This window comes from Ovis canadensis, chromosome 2 (genome assembly GCF_042477335.2).
Source record: "Ovis canadensis isolate MfBH-ARS-UI-01 breed Bighorn chromosome 2, ARS-UI_OviCan_v2, whole genome shotgun sequence".
NCBI lineage: Eukaryota > Metazoa > Chordata > Mammalia > Artiodactyla > Bovidae > Ovis > Ovis canadensis.
Genome location: NC_091246.1, coordinates 208,626,205 through 208,642,677, shown reverse-complemented (window position 1 = coordinate 208,642,677; position 16,473 = coordinate 208,626,205). Strand labels below are relative to the sequence as shown.

The following is a 16,473-nucleotide window of genomic DNA, read 5'->3' as shown; positions in this document are numbered from 1 at the left end:
AAATTAGTCCCAACATTTTTTGGTATCTCAGACCTAATTAAATAAATGATTGGCATATCTGAGAGGCATTTTAACGTATTTTTTCCCTTTCAAGTGTTTGGGAATCATCATTTGCTGGGAACTGATAAAAGTAAACCTATATTATCAGTATATCACTAGGGTTTATCCACATACCCTAAAGTAAAAATACCTTTCAACACTGTCAGGAGGATTAGAAACACTGTAAGATGTGTGGTTTAGTCCTTCCTGCATAGAAAATAGTCAACAAGCGTTATCATTTTTATTGTATTGAAAAGATCCCATAGTTTTCCTCCTCAGGGACCCATATGCAAATGAGAAGAATGCTGTTTTGTAAACCTACCAGAGGAAAATGATGCCACCTGAGGAAAATGATTTGTTGTAAACTTAAATAGCAGGGTTATAGAATTTGTAAGAAAGATTCTTAATATATACACAAAAAGAGGAAAATATATTGTACCTAGCAGAAAAAGAAGTAACAGATACACCTGCAATTTCTTTCAGTGCGGAAACGACTTTGTCCAGGTCTTGGGTATGGGTAACACTGAATTCTACTCTGTGAGTTCCCTCTGTGGGGTAGTCAGGAGCTTTGGAAGGATGGATGGGCCTGGAGGTGCAAACACCTAGAAAAAAAATTGTCAGGAGTTAAAAGAGATTTTGTGGGTTTTTTTTTTAATTAAAAACTACTACTGTAAGAAATGAGTATTCTTTAAAGGATTCATTCTTAGATGCTTCTATAATAAACACACACAACATGGTCCTTACATATACACCCAATAGTCCCCATAACCTAAGGATTTTGTATTGTCATACAGAATCATATTTCTTTTCAGAACTATTTTCCAGAAGACTCTTAAATATCACAGAAAGTTGGACAAGATTGACTCATGAATTTCTGATGACATATAGAATTGAGACTGCTTACTAAATTTACTTGTGTAAACTATGATTCAGGTCACAAAGCTCATAATCCACTTGACCTCACTAATCCAGATTATATCATCACAGAAGCTTCAGCCCAGCACAAGGAAACTAAAAAGGCTTACCAAAAATAAAGCTAAAAGCACATACAGTGAATTCTCTCATTGTGCTGGGCATAAGGACTAATCCAGTGAAACTATCTGCCTGATATATGAAGTATATTCTGGAGAGGCCTGAGCTTTCGATTCAATTCAACAGGCTTTTCTGGAGTGCCTGAGTGCTAGGCACTGTGCCACTTGAGTAAGGAATCTCAAAGCTCAGCCAAAAATGAAGATTTCCCATGTGGTCTTTATTCAATAAGAATAAAATTTCATTTTCAAATATAATTTAATTGTCAGGTTTCAGCAAGGTTATTTTAAAAATATATAAAAACAGAATAATGGTCCCCATCCCTAAAGAGGTCAAAACACTATTGAAAAGACAGTCTATAAAATTTCAAAGCACTGACAGGGAAAAAACTAGATAGGAAAGAACAAGAGGCTTCTCACCAAGCCCTTTAGCCAGCCAGCTGTTGACTCCCTGAGGAGCAGCGTCATAGGCGGTGTGAGGAGAGTAGATCCCAACTCTGTGCTCCAGTGCCCGGATTACCAGGCGCTCCTTCCATGTCTTCCAGGTGATGCGCTTCATGGGTCGGAAAATAGGCGGATGGTAGGAGAGGATGAGATCCGCCTTCTTCTGCAGCGCCTCCTCCATCACTTCCTCTGTCAAGTCATTGGTCAGGAAGAGCGTGTTTACCGTGTGTGGTGGGCTCGGTTCCACCAGTAATCCAACATTGTCCCAGCTCTCAGCAAATGAGAGGGATGCAAAGTCGTTCAAGGAGCAAAGGAGAGCCTTCAGATCCATGAAGGAACGGGAAGAGCTGTAGATCCGGGAATGGACCAGGCGGGCTGTCGTGGCGATCAGGAGTACACGAGATGACAACATGCAGAAGTCAGGCAGAACTGAGTATCTGAAGTCAAACACAGACTATGGAGGACGTGTACACTTCACAGACTCAAACCTTCTTAGACAGCAAAGTATATGAGCAAAAGAGCTGTAGTGTTACACTAAAAAAGACCCAAACGTGATGGCATGCATACTCAGTTGCTTCAAACCTAGGTCTCCCGCATTGCAGGCAGATTCTTTACCAGCTGAGCCACAGCGGAAGCCCAAGAATACTGGAGTGGGTAGCCTATCCCTTCTCCAGCGGATCTTCCTGACCTAGGAATCGAACCAGGGTCTCCTGCATTGCAGGCAGATTCTTTACCAACTGAGCTATCAGGGAAGCCCACTCAGCTGCTTCAGTAGTGTCCAACTCTTTGAAACCCACTGGACTACAGCCGGCTAGGCTCCTCAGTCCATGGGATTCTCTGGGCAAGAATATTGGAATGGGTTGCCATGCCCTCCTCCAGGGCTTCTTTCTGACCCAGGGATCAAACCCACGTCTCTTGCGTCTCCTGCGATGCAGGCAAATTCTTTACTGCTGAGCCAGCAGGGAAGCCATACGTAAGTTCAAATATTGGCTCTATCATTTACCGGCATGGTATCACAGGTTAAGTCACTTAAGCGCTCTGAGCTTGTTCTCTCATCTACAAAACAGAGATACTATAACTTACTTCAAGGTCATCTGGAGGAATAAATGGATTAATATGTTTAAGTCACCTTGCACAAGCCTGGAGTGTGTGTATGTGTGTGTGTGTGTGTGTTGGTCAGTTGTGTCTGACCCTTTGCAACCCTATGGGCTGTAGCCCACCACACTCTTCTTTCCATGGAATTCTCCAGGCAAGAATACTGGAGTGGGTAGCCATTCCCTTCTCCAGTGCACAAGCCTGGTACATAACACACAATTACATTCATCCCCTCCTCCCTGTCCCCCCCACACCCTTTGTTCTTAGTCTTCTCACCCTTACTTCAACCATCCTTCTCCATTTCTCTAGATATTACACTTCCTTCCAAGACCACTTCGACTTTCTAAATAAAGCTTTTCTTGACAAACTTTCTCTTTCAGTGTCTCCCCTTTTGCTCCAGACATTCTCTTAATTAATGTTATATTCCTGTTTGTCTCCCCTAAAGCTACCAGAGAATAGGAACTATCTTTTCTGTATCTCAGTATCTCCAATATGGGCCAGCACTAAATGCTTACTATACAGTTTCCCTTCCCCTATGATAGCAGAATTTGGAGTTAGGGTGGTATATACTAACATTAAAAAGTGCTTTATCAGAGAGTTCCCTAGTGGCCTGGTTGTTAGGATTCCAGCTTTCACTGCTGTGGCTCGGGTTCGATCCCTGGTTGGAGAACTGAAATCTCTCAAGCTGTGGGGCATGGCCAAAAAAAAAGGTGCTTTATCAAGAAAAAGTAATGATACCATACATAAAAAATTAAGTGGTTTATCAGTAGCCAGAACCATGAGATGCAGAAGTGGGTCACTGTGAATGGGCAAGGTCAAGGCAGGAAAGGGGCAGGAGATGCTGCCCCTGAACAAACACCTTGGTGCCATACAAAGGCCAGAATCAAGAGGTGGGTGAGGTGAAGATGTAGGGTACTCTGTTAGCAGAGTCAAAGCCTTCTATACATCTGTATCCAATATAAAGATAACACTGTTAGCTCAATTCTTAAATTGAGTATCTATGAAAATTTTTTTGAAGAAAAGCATTTCATGGTATGCAAATTAGCAAGAAAGCAGTCAACTGTAAATTTTAATTGGAATACTTGTAACTCGTTAACCACGGAAACAATTTTTTAAACTTTTCAGTTCAGTTCAGTAGCTCAGTCCTGTCCAACTCTTTGCGACCCCATGAATCGCAGCACACCAGGCCTCCCTGTCCATCACCAACTCCCGGAGTTCACTCAGACTCACGTCCATCAAGTCAGTGATGCCATCAAACCATCTCATCCTCTGTCGTCCCCTTCTCCTCCTGCCCCCAATCCCTCCCAGCATCAGAGTCTTTTCCAATGAGTCAACTCTTCGCATGAGGTGGCCAAAGTACTGGAGTTTCAGCTTTGGCATCATTCCTTCCAAACAAATACACAAAAAATATTTAATATTTAATGCACTTATTCAAAATATGGTTTGGAGTGATGCAGAACCTCCACAAACCCTTGAACTGGGGTCTTGGAAGATCTTCTAAGAGTCCTTATACCACTTGCCGGCTTCCCTGGTAGCTCAGCTGGTAAAGAATCCGCCTGCAATGCCAGAGAATGCAGGAGAGCTGGGTTCGACCCCTGGTTGGGTACATCCCCTGGAGGAGGGCATGGCAGCCCACTTCAGTATTTGCGCCTGGAGAATCCCCATGGATAGAGGAGACTGGTGGGCTACAGGCCATGGGGCCACAAAGAGTCGGACACGACTTAGGCACTAAGCACCACAGCACATACTACTTCCAATTTCCAGATTCCAGGTCCTGATACTAATTACTCCGCTCTACAGACGCTTCTAAAATGTAGCAAGGGCTAAAGTGAAGCTCTAGTGGTCTACCACGGCGGTGTTGATTTATTTACTGTTAAATTTATAGGACTTAAAGGTAACAAAACACTCCCCATTCACAACGAAGCTGCGTAGCTTGAAGCCACAATTAACAAGAATGGAAGCCGGCCCAGCATGGTGAAGACATGACTTCACCATGTCTTTTTACAGACTCTAAAACCAGCCTGACTCCCAGAGCCAAAGGTGTTTGCGGTTTCCACCTCTGAAGGATAGAAATAACAGTTTCCAGCTCACAGTGTTCTTGCAAGATTTAACCGTAACGCTGGGGAAAAGTGCCTGGCCTAGAGTCAGCGCTGTTTAAGTATCATTAGCAGGGCCACTTCACAGCCTGCAAACTGCGCCCCCCTTTTTTCAGTCCCACTTCAGACGTTTTCCAGGACAATGAAGAGAGCAGGTGGCAAGGTCGTTAACCTGAGAGTCAGGGCCCCGGCCCCTCTAGAGCCCTATCCTATCTCGAGGCAACCCGGTTTTCTGCGCCTATCTCTGCCCTGTGGCTATCAGGGTGCTTGCTGCCACAGCCCGCCACCGAAGGCTCAGCTACCCAGGCCGGAATCTGATTCTCCCAAGACTCACCAGTCCCGGGACTCCGCGAGTGCTACTTCCGGTCCTGCGCGGAACTTCCTGGTGTTGTGAAAGTGGGCGGGACGCAGGAGCCGGGCGGAAGACGTCATTTCCATTTTACGTCTGAGCCCAAGGAAGTTCTAGAGGTTGCCCAGAATTAACGCTTTTTGTCCTAGTGTAATTATTGAAAGAGCCCCCTCTCTAGGTCAGAAGTGTTCCTGGTGGGGAATAAATCCTACATTCTCTCCCTAGTTCTTCTCTGTTGGGTTACAGATAGGGAGGGGGGAAGGGAGGACGCGAACAGGGGAGGGGCGTTCTCTCTAATGGGTCTCTTGCTCGACTTCCGGCGGGGCATTTCGAATCTACAGACCCGTGGGGGCACCTACGATTGCATCTTTGCTGTTTTAACAACAACTGTGCTAATCGAAGTGGTTAAGTAAGTATGGGGTAACGTCACTTATTCTTTCGTTAGCTTAATTCAAGTGCTTGCAGAGCGCTGTGTGTTTTGGTTCTTGGACTGCTTACAAGTGAGTTTATTCTGTGTGGGGAGGGTGACGAGTAAAGGATGAGGTATACTATTGATAAGTGCTGTGAGAAAAGGAAATCGTTAAGGCAGGTTTAACCAGACTTTTGAGCAGAGATTTGGAGGTGAGGAAACTAGCCGTACAGATGTCTGAGTGTACATGTTCCACTCGAGGGGAACACCCAGTGCCTGGACCCCAGGGCAGGAATGTACTCGGCCCTTGAGAAGTGAGCAAGAAAAGAGGAGTTTGAGGGTCTGGAGTCGATTAGTTTCGCCTGATCGCTTCCATAACCGAATTTTTATTACTTGGGTGGAATGGGTACTCGCTGACACTTTTTCTTTTAAATATATCATAAAACAGTTTGTGTGAGTTAAGAGAGGGAAATGAAATTAATTGTCTTTTCTTTTGTAAATAGAGGCTTGTTTTTGAACTTCTCTCAAGAAACCCTGAGAAAGTAACAGTGCTTCCTGAAACCATCAAGAAAGAAAATGGTAAATTTTATGGAATTCTTATGAATGTCTTTCATAATAAGTAACTTTTTTTTTAGAAAATCAAGGGAAGTAAAACTGCATGGAAATTTCAATGACAAAACAGAAATAATAAGATGAAGAACTATACAGTGTAAAATGATTCTAAACAAAACCAGCAAAGGCAAAATTAAATTATGCTTTTCACTTAACACAGGATTTACCTTTATATGGAAAAAGACTGATGAGAGAGAGAGATGGAAAGGGGTTGTTGCAGAAGAGCATAGTCAGGTGTGATCATTTTCATTGGATCCTTTTGCTCTTGATCTAAGGTGGACAACTGGAGTTGGAGATAGAAAGAAAGCAGTGTGCCCCACCAACACACACACCCCCCACCAACACACACATTTCTGCCCCACCAACACACACACACACACATTCCTGCGCTCTTTCTTCAACTTAGTCATACTCTGACTGCTAGATACTATTGTAAAAAAAAAAGAGAGAAATTAAAAAAGAAGTCTCAGAAGCTTTCTAGCCTCTCTGGAATGGAGTAACAAAATGAGTATTTTGACTACCACTGAATAGATTAAGCAGAAAGGCAAGAAAGAAAGAGTACTCTGGTTACCTCTGCACATTTAGGATCTGAAAACACAGATGCTTTTTATGTCTGTTGTCTTTAGTGGAGAAAGAAATTGTTTTTCAACTCTCACAATTAAATTATACAAGGGAAATGGTTAAAAAAAACTATGTAAAAGTCTTTTTCTTACTATTTTTCAATAAATATTAATGACTTAGTGAATTGCTTATTCAAGTCAGTCATACTAACATAAAAATCGTTTTCATTGATGAAAAATTCAAATAAGATAATTATTTCCGTCATAGTATTTGCTCCCAAATTTTTAGCATAGATACCATTTTACCTAAACATTTACCTTTCTCCTCTGGAATTTCTTTTTCTACTGCTGAAATAATGTTGAAGAAATGCAACTTATCTCTCAAGAGCTACTGTATGGATAGATCATCTCTGAAATGGTATTTCTTTCTGTTTTTATTCAAATATATCTAGTTAGGGAAATGATACAGTACACAAAATCACCTGAAGAAATCTCATTTTTCTCACATTCTCTCTCCTTTTTAGTCGGTGACATTGCATACAGATGTAGGTGATATTAAAATAGAAGTCTTCTGTGAAAGGACACCCAAAACATGTGAAGTGAGTACCATAATGTATGCATAAAAGATGAGTTAACTCAATAGGGTAACTATTTTGAAATTGAGTCACCTAACTTAAATGGCTTTCCCCCCCCAAAATAGAAAACTTTTCTAAACCATCAGTCATAATTTCTGATCTAATTTATACTTTGTTTTCTTTTAAATAAATTACTTAATTTTTAGCTGTGCTGGGTCTTCGATGCTGCACGCAGGGCTGCTCTGGTTGCAGGGAGCAGGGGCTACTCTCTATTTGCAGTCCACCAGCTTCTCTTTGTGGTGGTTTCTCTTGTTGTAGAGCATGGGCCCTTGGCAGACAGGCTCAGTAGTTGTGGCACACAGGCTTAGTTGCCCCTTGGCATGTAGAATCTTTCCAGACCAAGGATTGAACCTGTGTCCCCAACATTGACAGGCAGATTCTTAACCACTGGACCACCAGGGAAGTCCTACACTTCTTTTTCTGATGTTAAAGTGAATTAAAGAAAGGGTAGATGATTTTTCTCTTACCATAGTGTGGCTGGTATCTTTTTCTTTTGGCTCGTTTTTCTCAAGAAATATAAGGGAACTGTTCCATATATTATTTCACTTGTTTAAATAACAAGGATAGAAGGAAAAAGGGAGTTCCTTGGCGGTCCAGTGGTTAGCACTTGGTGCTTTCACTCCTGTGGCGTAGGTTCAGTCTCTGGTTGGGGAACTAATATCCCATAAGCAGCGTGGCATGGCCAAAAAAATACAAGAAGGGATAAAAAAGGAGTCAGCTATATATATTCATTCATTCAGCAATTTTGCTTATGAGAAGCTATCTTGCCAGCATCTGGAACTTTAGTGATGAAGAAGAGACATTCCTTGCTCATGTGGAGCTAACAGTTACCTGATAGGCAGGGGGAAAATTCGTTAGAAAAAACAGTAATTCTAGAGGGAAATAATGCCTTGAAGGAAATGAAGTGTTGAGATGGAGAGTAATGTGAAAGGATTTATTTAAAAGAAGGTGAGGGCAAGGCTAGCCAAGAAAGTGGTATTGCACTTTAAGAACAGAGTGTGAAAGCTAATGAAGGCATCTCCATGGAAGGACTTATAAAAAAGAACGTTCCAGGTATAGAAATAGGTACAGGGCCTCAAGGTGTGAAAGCCTGTGTTTTTTGAATAAACTTTCAGAAGGCTGATGGGGTTAACACAGTAAGTAGCAGGGAAGGAGTGATTATCATGAGATGCAGAAGTAGGCTAGGTCAGGCAGGGCTTGCTAGGCTTTGCTGAGGATTTTGCATTTTCTTTCAGGAATAGAAGGAAGCTATCGGAGAGTTTTAGTTAGTGACTTTACCTAAAGTAATGCTTGAAAGATATTGTTTAAAAGGTTGTTGCAGTATTTTCAGTAAATACAATTCATGTGTTATCTAAAATATGTTTCTGCTACATTTCTCAATCACTATTTTTACTCTCCAGAATTTCTTGGCTCTTTGTGCCAGTAATTACTACAATGGCTGTATATTTCATAGAAATATCAAGGGTTTCATGGTTCAAACGGGAGATCCGACAGGTAAGTGAATCCAGTAATATGTAGGGAATTGAACATATTGTGTAAAGAAGAGACTTAGTAAAGAATAGAAAAATAAAAGCATGTGGGGTTTTTATAACTTACCTTAGCAAGAAATTTTTAAGCAGAAGCTACTAGCACCAAGCCCTAAAATATGAGCAACAATATTTATAAGGAGGGTTTGGGGGTTTTGTAGAGATACTTTATTTTTATGTTCTTTAAAGTTCATTTTGGGGAAGAAAGAAAGGATATATCAGATTTTATTTGTATTTAAAGGGTTACACTATATAAACTAGCCCTTACATTGAGAACATGAACCCTTTCACCTTTAATTAGATACTTCATTTGTTTGTCTTGTAATATAGGTACTGGAAGGGGAGGTAACAGTATCTGGGGCAAGAAGTTTGAAGATGAATATAGTGAATATCTTAAGGTATATCCAAAATACTTCAGAATCTATTTTTTCATGCTGTGTTTACATTTGGAAACCGATACATATGTTGTAATAATACAGGTTAAAATAATTAGTAAATATACTTTTTTTTTTGTAGTTTTTCACGCTTGATAAGTGATGTCAGACAGGAAATATAAATGTCAGTTCTAGCCTTATAGTGGATCTCAACCATCACATGAATCTTGACATTACGTGAGCTCACCTTTTGGTCCAATCTGAAATGTTTAATCAGTAATATACCTGTGGGGCTTCATGTGTCACTACAGAATTCATGTTGAATGATATGAATCACTGGTCTTTTCTGAGAGTGGGGAGTAGAGACTGTCAGACCTTCTGGTTGCAATATTGCCTATTATCAATCGCCAGCTTTTTATCATCTTCTCTTAGATATTTGAATATTTCTGTTTTAACTTCACTTAATGTGTATGGTAGTTCTCAGCTAGGTCTCAGAGAAGTGCATATAAATAAATCTTCAGCATAGAAAAATTAGATACTTATATTTCCTTTGTATTTTTTTAAACTTTCTAAAGAATTTTCTTTTTTCTAAAAGTTAAAAAACTAGTACATATTAATTTTTTAAAAAGTTCCATTCCCCAGAGATGACATCAGTTAACAATTTATTGTGTGGTCTTTCAATCTGAATATGTAATTTAGTATATTGTTTTGAAGTTACAGTAAAATGTACTCAGCAAAACTTCTAAAAATATTCACTTCAGTGTTATCTCTGGACGGTCATTAGGAATAATTTATCTTTTTGCTTTTATGTCATAAATAAATATTGTTACAAAGTTGGAGTTCTGTTCAGTTCAGCCGCTCAATGGTGTCCGACTCAAAGTATTGGAGTTTCAGCTTCAGCATCATTCCTTCCAAAGAACACCCAGAGCTGATCTCCTTTAGAATGGACTGGTTGGATCTCCTTGCAGTCAGTCCAAGGGACTCTCAAGAGTCTTCCGCAACAGCACAGTTCAAAAGCATCAAGTCTTCGGCACTCAGCTTTCTTCACAGTCCCACTCTCACACCCATATATGACCACTGGAAAAACCATAGCCTTGACTAGGCAGACCTTTGTTGGCAAAGTTGGGGTTGGGAGGTGATAAATTGTTTTAAAAGTCACTCTTTTCCTGAATTGGAAATGAAACGGTTTTTTAGGCATTAATTAATAACTGTTTGCATAGTACTGATCTGTCATCCTATACCAGTGATTTTCAAACTTTGCTGGTGACAGATTGACCTGTAGAAGTTTTAAATTAAAAAAAAAAGAGTAGGGCCTTACCTCCCGAAATCTAGAGAAAAACAGTAGAACTGATTAGGACCGTGACTATATTTTAAGGTTCCCTAGTATTTCCTACACAAACAAGGTTAAGAATTATTTTCTAACATACCAGAATTGAGGATGCGTGAATAGTCACATACTCTAACCCAGAAATTCCATTCCCACACGTTTACCCTAGAGAAATTCATGTACATGTGCACTAGGAAACATGTACAAGTGTGTTCCTAGAGTACTACTTATAATAACAAAAATTGAAAAGCAGTGTCCATCAATCTTTGAGTGGACAAATTGCAGTATATTCAGTAGTAAAATATACTGTGAAAGAAATATGTATAATACATGTATGAATCTTAGAAACATTATGTTAACTGCAGAAATCATTTTCTAGAAGACTAAAAAATAGTATGAACTATTTTATAGAACTCAGAAACCAGTAAAAGGAAACAATATATTGTTCAGGCATTTAGAAAGATAGTAGAATACTAGTTACCACTTTGAGAGGCTGAAGTAATAGCTGAGAGGAGCATATAGGCATATGCAACAGTTTGGCAAATTTTAATTCTTAAAGCTTGGAAACAGGTTAATGGTTGCTTATTTTATTATACTGTAAGTGGTACATATATTCTTATGATGCATCAAATACATTTGATTGGTAGTCACCTTTTAGGGAGACAGTAAAGCATTAATATCTATGTAGTTGCATTTTTGTGGTTTGTCTCATTAGTGTCTGCTATGAATAGCATCGGACAGAGTAATCATTGGAGTTACTTTTAGTGTATTTGATATTTGGGCATCTCCCTGTAAGACAGTTCTGTCTTCAGTCTTATTGGTAAAATCCTTTTAACTCCTATACACATTCCGTTGTATAACATAGACAAGGCCTTCCTTAGATCATCCAGTCCTGGGTTTATGAACTGACTGCCCATGGGTGGAAGACCCACAGATTCATTCTTTATGGCCATTGGTTTAAAAAAAGTTGTATATGTCATGAGGCAAGAGATACACTATTCCTTTTGCCAGATTCCACCATTCCCTAATGTTTACATTCTGCCCAATTATCAATTTATTATCTGCTAACCCTTGCAGTGGCACCCCACTCCAGTATTCTTGCCTGGAGTATCCCAGGGACCGAGGAGCCTAGCGGGCTGCCGTCTATGGGGTCGCACAGAGTCAGACACGACTGAAGCGACTTAGCAGCAGCAGCAGCAGCAGCAACCCTTGTGAGAATTTGAATTATGAAAAAACCCCTGAACTAGTCCAACCTTCCTTGTTTTACAGATAAAGAAACTAGCCAGAGTCCAGTGTATATATGAAGAGATTATGGGGATTTTGATTTTGTTGTCTGCCTGATGGTTTCATGCCAGCACACTGTTCCTTAATGTAAATGTAAGGATTATTTCTATTATACATTGGTGTTGCCAAAAGTGTTTGTGGCTCTACTTCTCCAAAGATGAAATTGAGGAATATGATTTGGTATATAAACAGTTTACATACAAGTTTCCAGAGATACAGATAATACAGAAACTGAACATTTGAACTAGCCCTGATGGAAACTGATTACATGTTTTCTTGATCTCTTAAATATTGGGAAGGTGAAGAATGCATGTCTTATTTCAGTTCTATATTTGGAATGCTTATGTAAAAGCAATTAATACTTGGTCTGTCCTTTTCAGCACAGTGTTAGAGGTGTTGTATCTATGGCTAATAATGGCCCAAATACTAATGGATCTCAGTTTTTCATCACCTATGGGAAGCAGCCACATCTGGACATGAAATATACAGTATTTGGCAAGTGAGTATTCTGGTTTGGAATTTCACTGCAAAGGATGCATGAGTGACTGTGATTATGGTGTGACTAGTATTCAAAGAGCAGTATGAGAGCTAAATGTGCCTGAAATTTACACCCACCACTTAAATAGCCATGTGACCTTGGGTAATTTACAGCCTCTCTCACCCTCAGTTATTTTGTAAAGAAGCACCAGCACTTTTTTTTCAGGATCTTATGCAAGTTAACAGTATGTATTGTTTTCATTCAGAATAGCATTTTGTATCAACACATCTGAAAAACAGTTGCTTAAACAAGATGAACTGGGATGGTGGTTCTAGTATGTCATTGATGTCCCAGGTGCCTTTCTTTTTTCTCAGCTGTCATTAGCTTTCATTCTGAAATTCACTTCATAGATATAATTTGGGCAGCAAAGCGCCAGTCAGAACTTTTGTGTTCCAAGCAGAAAGGAGGAGGAAAGGCAAAAGGTGCTTGCCAGCTGAATCAGTTCAGTTCAGTTCAGTCGCTCAGTCATGTCCAACTCTGTGACATCATGAATTGCAGCACGCCAGACCTCCCTGTCTATCACCAACTCCCGGAATTCACCCAAACTCATGTCCATCGAGTTGGTGATGCCATCCAGCCATCTCATCATCTGTCACCCAGTCCTCCCGCCCCCAATCCCTCCCAGCATCAGAGTCTTTTCCAATGAGTCAACTCTTCACATGAGGTGGCCAAAGTATTGGTGTTTCAGCTTTAGCATCAGTCCTTCCAAGGAACACCCAGGACTGGTTGGATCTCTTTGCAGTCCAAGGGACTTTCAAGAGTCTTAGGCCAGCTGAATCAGTCCCCTTTTAAAGAACTTCCCTGAAAGACTCAGACCTTACTTACGAGAGGGTAGGAAATGTTTTTCAGCTAGATATTTTGCCATCTCAATAAAATCAGACCTCTATAAATAAGAAGAAAGGGGAATGGAATCTTGAGGAGACTTTTAGCAGTCTCTGCAAGAAAATCCATTAGATGCACTATCCCTGGTAATTGCTTTTATAAATCAACAGGAAGTCAGTTTGTCAACAAATTATTTACTGTGTTCAGTAAACCAAGGCACAGTTCTATAGTTTGTTTTATTTAACAGTTTGGATGCCAAGCTAGTTCAATTAAAAATACAAGAGTCTACAACTTTTCTTTTTCATTCCGTATGCATGTCTAATTTATATATTAATATTTGATGAAAAGGAATATTATAGCCTTTAGTAGTTTTTGTGTGTATATGGATAATCTTTACACTCCCTTTGTTTTATATTCTCCCTAACACTCCATTCAGAATTATTGATTAGTAATTAGTAGGACTTATCTTGCTGAATTGGTTAAAAAACACTGTAGCATTTAGAACAAGTATTCTTAACCTTCGGTCTAGTAACTCCTTGAAACTCTTTTCTGTATATGCACACACATTTTTCTGAGAAAATGGTTCATAGCTTTTGCCGGTTCTCAAAGGTACCCATTCCCAAATACTTAACTTACCTCAACTCTGTATGCCTTTTTTTGCCTGGGATCTTTTTCCTGCACCCTCTTTTTTCTCTTACTGACTCAGAACGTGGGAAAGCCTTTAAAACTTACAATTTAAAGACCTTAACTGCCTACTTTTGGGTGTAAAATCAAAAGGCTTTGGCTATAATAACATTTTAGTGGAAATGTAAAATAAAATGGGAATCTGTTATTTTTAAAGTACCTAATCTAAGTCTTAGGAATTGATTCAAAGTGCACTAGGAAATATAATCTAAAACGCCACTTTGTCTTAGTAGACTAAGTTGCTAGAACATATTAGAAAAACAGCTGTATTATTTTTTTTTCTGATAGAAACGTGAATTGGGCTTGCTGGAAGTGGGCTTAGCTGTCAATCTTCTCATCAATATTTCTTTTTGTTGTTTAGAAGCAAAAAATAAAAACACACGTTTAAACACTAAAGTACAAAGAAGCTACCCACTTCAGAACATTCAGTGCAGGGCAGTACTCAAAATAACTGTCATCCTTACATACTTTCTCCAGGCTTTTCTTATAGCAAAGAAAACCTTCTGACTGGTTGTATTGGCCCCATTTGTAGCTAATCCATGTGAATGAGGCAGAATACATCATTTAGATACTTTGATGGGAATATTCCTGCCCATTGCTACTTTTGTCTAAAGGCATAAACATGAATTTTTGTTTGTGAATTTGGGGCCCTACTTATGGCAGAAAATCAAAGCAATATCTTACTGTATACTCAACAAGAGAACTCAAAAAACTGTACGACTTGGTTGTTTTCTCTTAGACTGTAATTGTTGTCGGTATTTGGATATTATGTTTCAATCGTAGGAAATTTTCAAACATTATATTGTTTTTCTTTCAGGGTGATAGATGGTCTGGAGACTCTAGATGAACTGGAGAAGTTACCCGTAAATGAGAAGACATATCGACCTCTTAATGATGTACACATTAAGGACATAACTATTCATGCCAACCCATTTGCCCAGTAGCTATAATAGACCTGGACAAATATTTGGCAAACTATTCAAGGAACACACCTATTATGGTTTACTCAGTTTTAATTATGTCAAAAATTGCAGCTTGTTTATAACTAAGATCTTCTGTGAGTTGCTCGTAGCAAGAGGGGCCAAACAGTGTTTAGTCCTATTTTTAGAGCATATTCTATGACTATTATCTAATGCATTTCTTTAATTTAAAAAAAAACCCTGTGTTTAACTTTGTATTTTCATATAAACATTCATTTTTAAATGCTGAGTGTCAAATCCAGGCATTTTTGAGCACCCTAATTACATATTCCTACCATATCTAGTCCACATCCTGTTCAGTTCAATTCAGTTGCTCAGTCATGTCTGACTGTTTGGGACCCCATGGACTACAGCACACCAGGCCTCCCTGTCCATCACCAACTCCCGGAGTTTACTCAAACACATGTCCATTGAGTCCATGATGTCATCCAACCATCTCATCCTCTGTTGTCCCCTTCTCCTGCCTTCAATCTTTCCCAGCATCAGGGTCTTTTCAAATGAGTCAGGTCTTTGAATCAGATAGCCAAAGTATTGGAGTTTCAACTTCAGCATCAGTCCTCTCAAAGAATATTCAGGACTAATTTCTTTTAGGGTAGACTGGTTGTATCTCTTTGCTGTCCAAGGGACTCTTAAGCATCTTCTCCAACACCACAGTTCAAAAGCATCAATTCTTTGGCACTCAGCTTTCTGTATAGTCCAACTCACATCCATACATGACTACTGGAAAAACCATAACTTTGACTAGATGGACCTTTTTTGGCCATGTAATGTCTCTGCTTTTTAATAAGCTGTCTAGATTGGTCATAACTTTTCTTCCAAGAAGCAAGTGTCTTTTAAAATTTCATGGCTGCAGTCACCATCTGCAGTGATTTTGGAGCCCAAAAAAATAGTCTGTCACTGTTTCCACTGTTTCCCCATCTATTTGTCATGAAGTGATGGAAGCAGATGCCATGATCTTAGCTTTCTGAATGTTGAGTTTTAAATCAACTTTTTCACTCCTCTTTCACTTTCGTTAAGAGGCTCTTTTGTTCTTCGCTTTCTGCCATAGGGTGGTGTCATTTGCATATCTGAGGTTATTGATATTTCTCCCAGCAATCTTGATTCCAGCTTGTGCTTCATCCAGTCCAGCATTTCACATGATGTACTCTGCATATAAGTTAAATAAACAGGGTGACAATATACAGCCTTAACATACTCACATCCTAGAAATTCTATTAACTATTTACTTTGTACAGTTAGAAAGAGGAAAGATAAAGAGATAGCCTAGAGAGGCCAGTCAATCCATTAGGTATTTCCCCTGGTGTTTATAGTAAAGGCCCAGAGAAGTCCTGGAATACAGTGAACACTCAGAATGCCCTAACTGATTTGCCCATGGAACATCTTTTTAAAGTGTATCTTTTTTTAAAATGCAGAAATACATAAATGCAGGATAAGAGTTTTACAGATGATCCATTTGGAAAATAAAATTAGTTGTAGAGTCCTGGTCTGGGTCTGAATCACAGCTCTGCCTCCTACTATTAACTAGGCATGTTAACATCTCCAAGCTTTAATTTACTCATAAATAATCCTCCATATGACTCTTGTTAGGATTAAATGACACAGTGTGTGTAAAGCTTCTGGTGTGGAGGAGTGTTCTGTAGCCAATAAATGGAAGCTGCCTTGTTAACCATA

At 39.5% G+C, this 16,473-nt stretch overlaps 2 protein-coding genes across 6 annotated transcripts in view; one reads left to right on the top strand and one right to left on the bottom strand.

Moving 5' to 3' along the window:
• NIF3L1 (NGG1 interacting factor 3 like 1) overlaps positions 1-5,101 on the bottom strand; it is a 16,754-nt gene extending 11,653 nt beyond the window's left edge. The window contains exons 1-3 of one of the 2 annotated variants that reach the window (XM_069577982.1): positions 5,037-5,101; positions 1,488-1,948; positions 479-641 (exon numbers count right to left, since the gene is read on the bottom strand). In XM_069577982.1, coding sequence (XP_069434083.1) covers positions 479-641; positions 1,488-1,923 — 599 coding nt within the window. In that variant the 5' untranslated portion in view covers positions 1,924-1,948; positions 5,037-5,101. The remainder of the gene's footprint in view (positions 1-478; positions 642-1,487; positions 1,949-5,036) is intronic. The other variant, XM_069577983.1, reaches the window with a different exon arrangement.
• On the top strand, positions 5,087-16,473 carry PPIL3 (peptidylprolyl isomerase like 3). Of its 4 annotated transcripts, none has more exons than XM_069577987.1 (8): positions 5,087-5,170; positions 5,393-5,460; positions 5,964-6,039; positions 7,157-7,231; positions 8,668-8,761; positions 9,124-9,191; positions 12,159-12,277; positions 14,640-16,473. In XM_069577987.1, the coding sequence occupies exons 3-8, from the start codon at positions 6,037-6,039 to the stop codon at positions 14,764-14,766; spliced, it is 486 nt and encodes a 161-aa protein (XP_069434088.1). In that variant the 5' UTR covers positions 5,087-5,170; positions 5,393-5,460; positions 5,964-6,036; the 3' UTR covers positions 14,767-16,473. The 4 variants fall into 4 exon arrangements, with proteins under 4 accessions (XP_069434088.1, XP_069434086.1, XP_069434085.1 ...); XM_069577985.1 differs by adding an exon at positions 6,998-7,050 and having other exon boundaries at positions 5,090-5,460; XM_069577986.1 differs by having other exon boundaries at positions 5,105-5,229.

Excerpts from the sequence above, each read along its gene's own strand:
- PPIL3 (XM_069577987.1), top strand. Across the intron at positions 7,232-8,667 it reads GGACACCCAAAACATGTGAA|AATTTCTTGGCTCTTTGTGC; the intron begins GTGAGTACCATA and ends TTTACTCTCCAG. Across the intron at positions 8,762-9,123 it reads TCAAACGGGAGATCCGACAG|GTACTGGAAGGGGAGGTAAC; the intron begins GTAAGTGAATCC and ends CTTGTAATATAG.